The sequence below is a fragment of the Eriocheir sinensis genome, chromosome 6 (assembly GCF_024679095.1).
Source record: "Eriocheir sinensis breed Jianghai 21 chromosome 6, ASM2467909v1, whole genome shotgun sequence".
Lineage (NCBI taxonomy): Eukaryota > Metazoa > Arthropoda > Malacostraca > Decapoda > Varunidae > Eriocheir > Eriocheir sinensis.
The window spans coordinates 2,421,105-2,434,122 of record NC_066514.1 but is presented as its reverse complement, the minus strand read 5'-3'; the positions used below and the strand labels follow the sequence as shown (position 1 = coordinate 2,434,122).

Genomic DNA, 13,018 nt, shown 5'->3' with positions numbered 1-13,018 from the left:
CCTCTGATTGATGAAGTATAAGTGTTGACACACTTGAGAAAGAGTTCTTGGCAGCTGGTGGCGGTGAAGGAGGTGGTGGTGGTGGTGGTGAGGGTGAGGGTGAGGGTGACGGATGAGGGGCTGAATGTGAAGGAGAAGGTGGTGGTGACGGATGAAGGGCGGGAGATGGAGGAGGGCTGAATGTGAAGGAAAAGGTGGTGGTGACGGATGAAGGGGCGGGGAGATGGAGGAGGGGCTGAATGTGAAGGTTAAGGTGGTGGTGAGGGTGTGGGTGATGGTGACGGATGAAGGGGCGCGGGAGATGGAGGAGGGGCTGAATGTGAAGGAGAAGGTGGTGGTGACGGATGAAGGGGCGCGGGAGATGGAGGAGGGGCTGAATGTGAAGGAAAAGGTGGTGGTGAGGGTGATGGTGACGGATGAAGGGGCACAGGAGATGGAGGAGGGGCTGAATGTGAAGGAAAAGGTGGTGGTGAGGGTGATGGTGACGGATGAAGGGCGGGAGATGGAGGAGGGCTGAATGTGAAGGAGAAGGTAGGGTGATGGTGACGGATGAAGGGCGCGGGAGATGGAGGAGGGGCTGAATGTGAAGGAGAAGGTGGTGGTGACGGATGAAGGCGCGGGAGATGGAGGAGGGCTGAATGTGAAGGAGAAGGTGGTGGTGACGGATGAAGGGGCGGGAGATGGAGGAGGGGCTGAATGTGAAGGAAAGGTGGTGGTGAGGGTGATGGTGACGGATGAAGGGGCGCGGGAGATGGAGGAGGGGCTGAATGTGAAGGAGAAGGTGGTGGTGACGGATGAAGGGCGGAGATGGAGGAGGGCTGAATGTGAAGGAGAAGGTGGTGGTGACGGATGAAGGGCGCGGGAGATGGAGGAGGGCTGAATGTGAAGGAGAAGGTGGTGGTGACGGATGGATGAAGGGCGCGGGAGATGGAGGAGGCTGAATGTGAAGGAGAAGGTGGTGGTGACGGATGAAGGGGCTGGGAGATGGAGGAGGGGCTGAATGTGAAGGAAAAGGTGGTGGTGAGGGTGATGGTGACGGATGAAGGTAGCGGGGAGATGGAGGAGGGGCTGAATGTGAAGGAGAAGGTGGTGGTGACGGATGAAGGGCGTGGGAGATGGAGGAGGGGCTGAATGTGAAGGAGAAGGTGGTGGTGACGGATGAAGGGGCGGGGGAGATGGAGGAGGGGCTGAATGTGAAGGAGAAGGTGGTGCTGACGGATGAAGGGGCGGGAGATGGAGGAGGGGCTGAATGTGAAGGAAAAGGTGGTGGTGAGGGTGATGGTGACGGATGAAGGGGCGCGGGAGATGGAGGAGGGGCTGAATGTGAAGGAGAAGGTGGTGGTGACGGATGAAGGGGCGTGGGAGATGGAGGAGGGGCTGAATGTGAAGGAGAAGGTGGTGGTGAGGGTGATGGTGACGGATGAAGGGGCTGGAGATGGAGGAGGGCTGAATGTGAAGGAGAAGGTGGTGGTGACGGATGAAGGGCGCGGAGATGGAGGAGGGGCTGAATGTGAAGGAGAAGGTGGTGGTGACGGATGAAGGGGCGCGGGAGATGGAGGAGGGGCTGAATGTGAAGGAGAAGGTGGTGGTGACGGATGAAGGGGCGCGGAGATGGAGGAGGTGCTGAATGTGAAGGAGAAGGTGGTGGTGTCGGATGATGGGGCGCGGGAGATGGAGGAGGGGCTGAATGTGAAGGAGAAGGTGAGGGTGATGGTGACGGATGAAGGGGCGCGGGAGATGGAGGAGGGGCTGAATGTGAAGGAGAAGGTGAGGGTGAAGGTGACGGATGAAGTTGCGTGGGAGATGGAGGAGGGGGTGAATGTGAAGGTGAAGGTGATGGTGTTGGTGACGGATGAAGGGGCGCGGGAGATGGAGGAGGGGCTGAATGTGAAGGAGAAGGTGGTGGTGACGGATGAAGGGGCGCGGAGAGATGGAGGAGGGGCTGAATGTGAAGGAGAAGGTGGTGGTGACGGATGAAGGGCGGGGAGATGGAGGAGGGGCTGAATGTGAAGGAGATGGTGGTGGTGACGGATGAAGGGGCGTGGGAGATGGAGGAGGGGCTGAATGTGAAGGAGAAGGCGTTGGTGAGGGTGTGGGTGATGGATGACCGGGCGGTGGAGTTGGCTGAGGTGGTGAATGTGAATGTTAAGGTGATGGTGAGGGTGATGGTGACGGATGAAGGGGCGCGGGAGATGGAGGAGGGGCTGAATGTGAAGGAAAAGGTGGTGGTGACGGTGATGGTGACGGATGAAGGCGCGGAGATGGAGGAGGGGCTGAATGTGAAGGAGAAGGTGGTGGTGACGGATGAAGAGCGCGGAGATGGAGGAGGGGCTGAATGTGAAGGAGAAGGTGGTGGTGACGGATGAAGGGCGGGAGATGGAGGAGGGGCTGAATGTGAAGGAGAAGGTGGTGGTGACGGATGAAGGCGCGGGAGATGGAGGAGGGGCTGAATGTGAAGGAGAAGGTGGTGGTGACGGATGAAGGGCGGGAGATGGAGGAGGGGCTGAATGTGAAGGAGAAGGTGGTGGTGACGGATGAAGGGCGGGGAGATGGAGGAGGGGCTGAATGTGAAGGAGAAGGTGGTGGTGACGGATGAAGGGGCGCGGGAGATGGAGGAGGGGCTGAATGTGAAGGAGAAGGTGGTGGTGACGGATGAAGGGGCGCGGGAGATGGAGGAGGGGCTGAATGTGAAGGAGAAGGTGGTGGTGACGGATGAAGGGGCGCGGGAGATGGAGGAGGGGCTGAATGTGAAGGAAAAGGTGGTGGTGAGGGTGATGGTGACGGATGAAGGGGCGAGGGAGATGGAGGAGGGGCTGAATGTGAAGGAGAAGGTGAGGGTGACGGATGAAGGCGCGGGAGATGGAGGAGGGCTGAATGTGAAGGAGAAGGTGGTGGTGACGGATGAAGGGGCGGGAGATGGAGGAGGGCTGAATGTGAAGGAGAAGGTGGTGGTGCCGGATGAAGGGGCGTGGGAGCTGGAGGAGGGGCTGAATGTGAAGGAGAAGGTGAGGGTGATGGTGATGGATGAAGGGGCGTGGGAGATGGAGGAGGGGCTGAATGTGAAGGAGAAGGTGAGGGTGATGGTGACGGATGAAGGGGCGTGGGAGATGGAGGAGGGGCTGAATGTGAAGGAGAAGGTGAGGGTGATGGTGACGGATGAAGGGGCGCGGGAGATGGAGGAGGGGCTGAATGTGAAGGAGAAGGTGGTGCTGGTGGTGGTGAGAGTGAGAGTGAGTGGTAAGCAACGATGGGTGATTGTGGGAGTGAAGGAGGCTGAGAAACAAAATTAGCAGATAGGGGTGAAGATGAGCGGTGGTGTGTGTGGCGGGATGGTGTGTGGTGTGGATGTGGAGAGGGTGGTGGTGAAGAAGTTTTGTGGGGTGAAGAGGGTGCAGAGCGGGATGTATGGGGTGATGGATCACACATCTCTCACCAAGTGTTGCCACGTGACTGACTCGGACACAATAGAAAAAGAGATTACGCGCGAGACATCGTTTTCTATAAATAAAATTGCCTGTTGTGCTATTGTTGTGTCCTTCATTTATCATTCTTTTCGTAATTCAGAGAGAGAGAGAGAGAGAGAGAGAGAGAGAGAGAGAGAGAGAGAGAGAGACGTAACAGTGGTAGTTACTCATTTATTTACTTTTTTTCCATTTAGTATACAATCGCACACGCACACGCACACCCGCACACACACCCACGCACACGCACGCACAACACACTCACTAACGCACTCACACACACACACACACACACACACACACACACACACACACACACACACACACACACACACACACAAAACGCCAGCCTCGTATCTCTACGGTGACTGGAGAGTTGAGTGAGAGAGAGAGAGAGAGCGAGAGAAATTAGTTGACCATAAACTGGCTTGACACGTTTTCTGCGTTTTTTCATCTACATCTATCAGGGACAGACTACGAGAAAATAAAATAAAAGCATTACTTACAGATGTGACTTTATCTCATATCAAATTATGAACAAAAGTAGTGGTCTTAGCTCAGTGGAGCAGAAACAGATGAGAGGTGCAGAGAGGGCGGGCGGGGCGGGCAACATGATAAGGTGATCAAGCGTGCCGGCAACTCGGTGGGCGAGAGGTTTCTACACTCGCAAGTAACATATTTTCCCTCACTTTATTTGTGTTATTTCATGGTAGAAACAAAGGGTATTTGACTACCAGTGGTAGTAACTGTCCGCTAAGATCCAATATGAGTGCATGAAATTACTTCATACTCTGACATAAGAATAATATTGGGAGGTACATAAAACACCGTAGCATATCCGAGCAACATTTTGAAAGTCTCGTGCCATATCCGGGAAGAAATGAAACACACACTGACTCAAGCGACCATGACGCAGTATGCGCGTCACTCGGATATGCTACGAGAGACCAAATGACGCGTATACTGCGTCACCGTGCTGAAGAGGTTAAATTTCCCGACAAGCAGGAAATTTAAAAATCCTTAACCCGGTAGCAGCAAGGGGCTAAATTTGTGGCTTCACCGTGTAGCAGCGACAGGCCAAATTTGTGGCTTCACCGTGTAGCAGCGACGGGCTAAATTTGTGGCTTCACCATGTAGCAGCGATGGGCTAAATTTGTGGCTTTACCGTGTAGCAGCGAGGGGCCAAATTTGTGGCTTCACCGTGTAGCAGCGACGGGCTAAATTTGTGGCTTCACCGTGTAGCAGCGATGGGCTAAATTTGTGGCTTTACCGTGTAGCAGCGAGGGGCCAAATTTGTGGCTTCACCGTGTAGCAGCGACGGGCCAAATTTGTGGAAACTGTACTATTTGAGGGTCAACTGTACTTCCTCTAACACCAAACTTAGCTATATGGATTAAGTGACCTTTTCTTAACCCAGTCTTTCCCACAAGGATTAATGACTGGAATTACACCCACAGGAGATCAATGAGGAATGGCTCTCCGATAAGTCTCGCTTTGCCTGTGACGGCCTGAAACGGCAGCGTCTGGTGTACCCCATGGTGAAGGACTCGTCGGGAGAGCTACAGGCCTGTCAGTGGGAGGACGCTCTACTTGTGGCAGCTCGAGCCCTCGCAGCTGCACAAGGATCGGTCGCGGCTGTGGCTGGAGGTGAGGTTTTGGTGCGGACGGACGTGTCTCAACCTAACTTAACCGTGTAGCAGCGACGGGGCAAATTTGTGGCGTTACCGTGTAGCAGCGACGGGGCAAATTCGTGGCTTCACTGTGTAGCAGCGACGGGGCAAATTTGTGGCTTTACCGTGTAGCAGCGACGGGGCAAATTCGTGGCTTCACCGTGTAGCAGCGACGGGGCAAATTCGTGGCTTCACCGTGTAGCAGCGACGGGGCAAATTCGTGGCTTCACCGTGTAGCAGCGACGGGGCAAATTTGTGGCTTCACCGTGTAGCAGCGACGGGGCAAATTTGTGGCTTTACCGTGTAGCAGCGACGGGCCAAATTCGTGGCTTCACCGTGTAGCAGCGACGGGGCAAATTTGTGGCTTCACCGTGTAGCAGCGACGGGGCAAATTCGTGGCTTCACCGTGTAGCAGCGACGGGGCAAATTCGTGGCTTCACCGTGTAGCAGCGACGGGGCAAATTTGTGGCTTCACCGTGTAGCAGCGACGGGGCAAATTCGTGGCTTCACCGTGTAGCAGCGACGGGGCAAATTTGTGGCTTCACCGTGTAGCAGCGACGAGCCACATTTTCGCCATGATATAAACCCCCTAAAATAGATATGCATAATCTGATCACAAATGCTTTGATATGTATTATGAAATGGTTTGTGTGAGGGGTGATTTTTTCTCATTTTTCTCGCTTAGAGGGACCATTAAGAGACATGATCCCCGCTGCTACCGGGTTAAATAAACATATCAGACCCCCCCAGACCAGCGTTGTCAAATTATCGTACTCAGGGCATGTTATTTTTGTGGCTCTGACCGATAACTTGAGCACAAAAAACGAAAATCCATCAACATTCAACAGTTTTAACGATAACTTTAGAACTTTTAATTTTCTTCTGTTATTTATGTGTTGCGACAGTCTTGGAGCGTAAAAATGATCAAATTCAATGTTCAGGGTGCGAGAATTTGACAACGCTGCCGTAGACTGAAGGGAAAGTGTGTTATTCCAGTTATTTCTACTGTTATATGTGTGGTTACGACAATTTTGGAGCGTAAAAATGATCAAATTCAATGTTCAAGGTGCGACAATCTGACAACACTTCCCTAAACTGAAGGAAAAGTGTGTTATTTCAGTTATTTCTACTGTTATTTGTGTGGTTACGACAATTTTGAAGCGTAAAAATGATCAAATTCAATGTTCAGGGTGCGACAATCTGACAACGCTGCCCTAGACTGAAGGAAAAGTGTGTTATTTCAGTTATTTCTACTGTTATTTATGTGTGTTATGACAATTTTGGAGCGTAAAAATGATCAAATTCAATGTTCAGGGTGCGAGAATTTGACAACGCTGCCCTAGACTGAAGGAAAAGTGTGTTATTTCAGTTATTTCTACTGTTATTTGTGTGTGTTATGACAATTTTGAAGCGTAAAAATGATCAAATTCAATGTTCAGGGTGCGAGAATTTGACAACACTTCTCTAAACTGAAGGAAAAGTGTGTTATTTCAGTTATTTCTACTGTTATTTGTGCGGTTATGACAATTTTGGAGCGTAAAAATGATCAAATTCAATGTTCAGGGTGCGAGAATTTGACAACACTTCTCTAAACTGAAGGAAAAGTGTGTTATTTCAGTTATTTCTACTGTTATTTGTGCGGTTATGACAATTTTGAAGCGTAAAAATGATCAAATTCAATGTTCAGGGTGCGAGAATTTGACAACGCTGCCGTAGACTGAAGGAAAAGTGTGTTATTTCAGTTATTTCTACTGTTATTTATGTGTGTTATGACAATTTTGAAGCGTAAAAATGATCAATGCAATGTTCAGGGTGCGAGAATTTGACAACGCTGCCCTAGACTGAAGGAAAAGTGTGTTATTTCAGTTATTTCTACTGTTATTTGTGTGGTTACGACAATTTTGGAGCGTAAAAATGATCAAATTCAATGTTCAGGGTGTGAGAATTTGACAACGCTGCCCTAGACTGAAGGAAAAGTGTGTTATTTCAGTTATTTCTACTGTTATTTATGTGGTTACGACAATTTTGAAGCGTAAAAATGATCAAATTCAATGTTCAGGGTGCGAGAATTTGACAACGCTTCTCTAAACTGAAGGAAAAGTGTGTTATTTCAGTTATTTCTTCCGTTATTTATGTGTGTTACGACAATTTTGGAGCGTAAAAATGATCAAATTCATTGTTCAAGGTGCGACAATCTGACAACGCTGCCCTAGACTGAAGGAAAAGTGTGTTATTCCAGTTATTTCTACTGTTATTTATGTGGTTACGACAATTTTGGAGCGTAAAAATGATCAAATTCAATGTTCAGGGTGCGAGAATTTGAAACCGCTGCCCTAGACTGAAGGAAAAGTGTGTTATTTCAGTTATTTCTACAGTTATTTATGTGTGTGACGACAATTTTGAAGTGTAAAAATGATCAATGCAATGTTCAGGGTGCGAGAATTTGACAACGCTGCCGTAGACTGAAGGAAAAGTGTGTTATTTCAGTTATTTCTACTGTTATTTATGTGTTACGACAATTTTGGAGCGTAAAAATGATCAAATTCAATGTTCAAGGTGCGACAATCTGACAACGCTGCCCTAGACTGAAGGAAAAGTGTGTTATTTCAGTTATTTCTACTGTTATTTATGTGTGTTACGACAATTTTGAAGCGTAAAAATGATCAATGCAATGTTCAGGGTGCGAGAATTTGACAACGCTGCCGTAGACTGAAGGAAAAGTGTGTTATTTCAGTTATTTCTACTGTTATTTGTGTGGTTACGACAATTTTGGAGCGTAAAAATGATCAAATTCAATGTTCAGGGTGCGAGAATTTGACAACGCTGCCCTAGACTGAAGGAAAAGTGTGTTATTTCAGTTATTTCTTCCGTTATTTGTGTGGTTATGACAATTTTGAAGCGTAAAAATGATCAAATTCAATGTTCAGGGTGCGAGAATTTGACAACGCTGCCCTAGACTGAAGGAAAAGTGTGTTATTTCAGTTATTTCTACTGTTATTTATGTGTGTTATGACAATTTTGAAGCGTAAAAATGATCAAATTCAATGTTCAGGGTGCGAGAATTTGACAACGCTGCCCTAGACTGAAGGAAAAGTGTGTTTTTTCAGTTATTTTTACCGTTATTTATGTGTGTTATGACAATGTTGGAGCGTAAAAATGATCAAATGCAATGTTCAAGGTGCGACAATCTGACAACGCTTCCGTAGACTGAAGGAAAAGTGTGTTATTCCAGTTATTTCTACTGTTATTTATGTGTGTTATGACAATTTTGGAGCGTAAAAATGATCAAATTCAATGTTCAGGGTGCGACAATCTGACAACGCTTCCGTAGACTGAAGGAAAAGTGTGTTATTTCAGTTATTTCTACTGTTATTTATGTGGTTATGACAATTTTGGAGCGTAAAAATGATCAAATTCAATGTTCAAGGTGCGACAATCTGACAACGCTGCCCTAGACTGAAGGAAAAGTGTGTTATTTCAGTTATTTCTACTGTTATTTGTGTGGTTACGACAATTTTGAAGCGTAAAAATGATCAAATTCAATGTTCAGGGTGCGACAATTTGACAACGCTTCCGTAGACTGAAGGAAAAGTGTGTTATTTCAGATGCGCTCGTGAAAACCTAAAATGAGTCTTTGTTTCCATACAGGTCTGGTGGATGCTGAAGCTCTCGTGTCACTGAAGGATCTCATCAACAGGCTCGGAGGGGAGGCCACGTGCACTGAGGAGGTTTGTGTGCAAGATTAAGGACTGGGATGGTTGAGGTTGATGATCTTGACCCGGTAGCAGCGATGGGCCAAATTTGTGGCCTTACCGTGTAGCAGCGATGGGCCAAATTTGTGGCTTTACCGTGTAGCAGCGATGGGCCAAATTTGTGGCTTTACCGTGTAGCAGCGATGGGCCAAATTTGTGGCTTTACCGTGTAGCAGCGACGGGCCAAATTTGTGCCATGATATAAACCCCCAAAATAGATGATACATAATCTGATCACAAATGCTTTGATATGTATTATGAAATGGTTTGTGTGAGAGGTGATTTTTCTCATTTTTCTCGCTTGGAGGGACCATTAAGAAACATGGTCCCCGCTGCTACCGGGTTAAACAGAGGTAGAAAGACTGTTACATATCATAAGACATCCCGTCACCCAAGAACACATATTTGACAAGGCTTTCTACTTTTGAATCTTTCTATCTTGTCGCACTCAAGGGGCCGTATCACTAAACCTTTCATCGGCAAAGTTCACCTATTTGACAAGGCTTTCCTAGGAGTTCGGGGCATTTCCAGAAGTAGTTTTATGACCCTGGTGGTAGTCTGACCCTTCTCCCTTACCATGAACCTAAAGACCCACACATTAGAACCCAATTGATCCCCTGTTTGTCCTTTAGAAATAGCGGATGTGAAAAGCGAAGGTGTTTTACAGTACCAATCTGACTATTCTCTTTATGCCACAGATCTTCCCCGAGGATGGCAGCGGAACAGACCTGCGATCTTCCTACCTCCTGAACAGCACTATTGCCGGCGTGGAGGAGGCTGACCTGGTGCTTCTGGTGGGGACAAACCCGCGCTTTGAGGCACCTCTCTTCAACGCTCGCCTTCGCAAAGCATGGGTCCACAATGACCTGGATGTGGCTTCTGTGGGGCCTAATGTGGATTTGACCTATGACTCAGAGGTGGGTTGTAGTGGTAGTCTTAACTGTGTAGCAGCGACGGGGCAAATTTGTGGCTTTACCGTGTAGCAGTGACGGGGCGAATTTGTGCCATGATTTCAACCCCCCAAAATAGATGATACATAATCTGATCACAAATGCTTTGATATATATTATGAAATGGTTTGTGTGAGGGATGATTTTTTCTCATTTTTCTCGCTTGGAGGGACCATTAAGAAACATGATCCCCGCTGCTACTGGGTTAATAGCTATATGATAATTGATGAGGTTTGGTGGTGGTTTTATAATTGTGAGTATAATGATGTTATAACTTGAGTATGATTAGCAGAACCGGATGGGGATCTGTAAGCATGTTCAAAGTCTTGTAGGAGTATAGGAAAGCAAAGACATAGAGGTCAGTACAGGGAATGCTGGTCAGGATAGTTGGAAAGGACAAACTCTCACATTAATATAATATAGTTAGCTAAAGCCTTGGGGTGGCAGACTTCAGATATCTAAGGGTGAGGTTACCCAGAAAATAAAAAAAATATGGGCTTCGTGGTGCAGTGGTTAGCACACTCAGCTCACAACCAAGAGAGCCTGGGTTCGATTCCCGGGCGGAGTGGAAAAATTTGGGTGGCTTTTCCGATACCCTACGCCCCTGTCCACCCAGCAGTGAATGGGTACCAGGTATTAATCAGGGGTTGTGTCCCGTCTCCTGGGGTCTGTTCCCTTCTCCTATGATTCCTTCCCCTTCTGTCTCTCTCCGGCATATGACCACAGATGTTGCGCCCACTAAACGAAACTTTCCTTCCTTCCCCTTCTGTCTCTCTGCGGCATATGACCACAGATGTTGCGCCGACTAAACCAAACTTTCCTTCCTTCCCCTTCTGTCTCTCTCCGGCATATGACCACAGATGTTGCGCCGACTAAACGAAACTTTCCTTCCTTCCCCTTCTGTCTCTCTCCGGCATATGACCACAGATGTTGCGCCGACTAAACCAAACTTTCCTTCCTTCCCCTTCTGTCTCTCTCCGGCATATGACCACAGATGTTGCGCCGACTAAACGAAACTTTCCTTCCTTCCCCTCCTGTCTCTCTCTGGCATATGACCACAGATGTTGCGCCGACTAAACAAAACTTTCCAACTTTCCCAGAAAAAGAGTTAAATGTCCTAGAAATATCCTCAGAGTGTGGCTTCCTGAACCTAACTTTTTTGTGCCAAGTCCAAGCCACATGTGTGAAGAACAGTAGTGGTGATGAGGCTGTCAGTGAATAGCCACCAATGGTTCTCTGATGTCTCTTCCGCACAGCACCTTGGGGAAGACCCGGCAATCATTGGGCAGCTGCTGGACGGCACACACCCCTTCTCCAAGAGGCTGAGGGCTGCACGGCGCCCCATGGTGGTGGTAGGCTCCAGTCTCCTTGCGCGGCCTGACGGAGGTTTGCTCAACGCTCGCCTTCAGCAGCTGGCTCATCAGGTGGGTGATATAGTTTACGTTCTCTTACAGGTCGTAGAAAACAAAAGTTGCATGGAAAAATCTATCTCGCTTGCTGGCATGCTTACTAAGTGGTTTCTTATAAGGACTGATGTCAAGGATCAACACTCCTTGCCCGATGAACCAGACACAGAAATATCTAAAACTGCACACATGGCCATCACTGTGGGTGCCAAGACACTGAGATTTTGGTGACATATATTGTGTGTGACTCAGGAAAGACTAGTCCCGGAAATCCACACGGCTAGTTCGAACCATGCCCACCCAGACCAGAACGAAATACGATTGCATGAACCATCTCCCATAACAGCTATATCCTGTCCACAGCTGCGTACGGGGTGTGAAGGTGGAGCCGAGTGGAGGGTGTTGAACGTACTCCACCGTGTTGCCTCACAAGTGGCTGCGTTGGACCTGGGCTACACTCCCGGGGTGAGCGCCATCCGCAATGCTCCCCCTCGCGTTCTCTATCTCCTTGGAGCGGATGAAGGCGCCATCACCCGTGAGGACCTGCCTGCAGACTGCCTCGTAATCTACCAGGTAAGAACTGACCTGTTATGCATACAATAGTCTCTCAAATAGTAGTTTCCGATAGTCAGTTTTGGTTTTATACGGATTGCCGTGGAAGAGCTATCTCCACTTCCACACCTCCACGTCTCCACCTAATCCTCCTCCTCCTCCTCCACCTCCTCCTCAATCTTAACTATCTCCACTTCTCCCCATCCACACCACCTAATTCTCCTTCCCCTCCACACATTTTTAAATTTCCTGCTTGTCGGAAAATTTTAAAATCCTCAAAAATCTTCTTAGAAAATCCACATTAAACCAAAACTGAACTATTGAAAACTGTACTATTTGAGGGGTGACTGTATTGGAAACTGTACTATTTGAGGGGCGACTGTATTGGAAACTGTACTATTTGAGGGGTGACTGTATTGGAAACTGTACTATTTGAGGGGTGACTGTATTGGAAACTGTACTATTTGAGGGACTGTATTGGAAACTGTACTATTTGAGGGACTGTATTGGAAACTGTACTATTTGAGGGTCGACTGTATTGGAAACTGTACTATTTGAGGGGCGACTGTATTGGAAACTGTACTATTTGAGGGGCGACTGTATTGGAAACTGTACTATTTGAGGGGTGACTGTATTGGAAACTGTACTATTTGAGGGACTGTATTGGAAACTGTACTATTTGAGGGGCGACTGTATTGGAAACTGTACTATTTGAGGGACTGTATTGGAAACTGTACTATTTGAGGGGCGACTGTATTGGAAACTGTACTATTTGAGGGACTGTATTGGAAACTGTACTATTTGAGGGGTGACTGTATTGGAAACTGTACTATTTGAGGGGTGACTGTATTGGAAACTGTACTATTTGAGGGGCGACTGTATTGGAAACTGTACTATTTGAGGGACTGTATTGGAAACTGTACTATTTGAGGGGCGACTGTATTGGAAACTGTACTATTTGAGGGGTGACTGTATTGGAAACTGTACTATTTGAGGGGCGACTGTATTGGAAACTGTACTATTTGAGGGGTGACTGTATTGGAAACTGTACTATTGCTTTATCCGAAACACAAACAGAAACAGTTAGACATCATTTGCCGCCGAATGGATGTTCTTATCCAAATCCAAATTATCGTCTCATGCACACCAAGCCAAGAGAGTCCGTTCTGTCCATGCCCAAGATCACAAAATGTCCAACCAGTATTGTTTTTCTTGTTTTCAGACTGA

At 47.9% G+C, this 13,018-nt stretch overlaps 1 protein-coding gene and 1 long non-coding RNA gene across 4 annotated transcripts in view; both read left to right on the top strand.

Annotated features, from left to right (window-relative positions):
• LOC126987772 (NADH-ubiquinone oxidoreductase 75 kDa subunit, mitochondrial-like) overlaps positions 1-13,018 on the top strand; it is a 30,920-nt gene that overhangs the window by 14,712 nt on the left and 3,190 nt on the right. For all 3 annotated transcript variants that reach the window (XM_050845094.1, XM_050845085.1, XM_050845102.1), the window contains 5 exons: positions 4,919-5,108; positions 8,780-8,859; positions 9,582-9,800; positions 11,090-11,257; positions 11,603-11,812. In XM_050845094.1, coding sequence (XP_050701051.1) covers positions 4,919-5,108; positions 8,780-8,859; positions 9,582-9,800; positions 11,090-11,257; positions 11,603-11,812 — 867 coding nt within the window. The remainder of the gene's footprint in view (positions 1-4,918; positions 5,109-8,779; positions 8,860-9,581; positions 9,801-11,089; positions 11,258-11,602; positions 11,813-13,018) is intronic.
• Positions 1,337-3,680, top strand: LOC126988126 (uncharacterized). Its single transcript, XR_007741520.1, has 3 exons — positions 1,337-1,395; positions 3,006-3,137; positions 3,204-3,680. It is a non-coding gene; the product is annotated as an uncharacterized LOC126988126 (long non-coding RNA).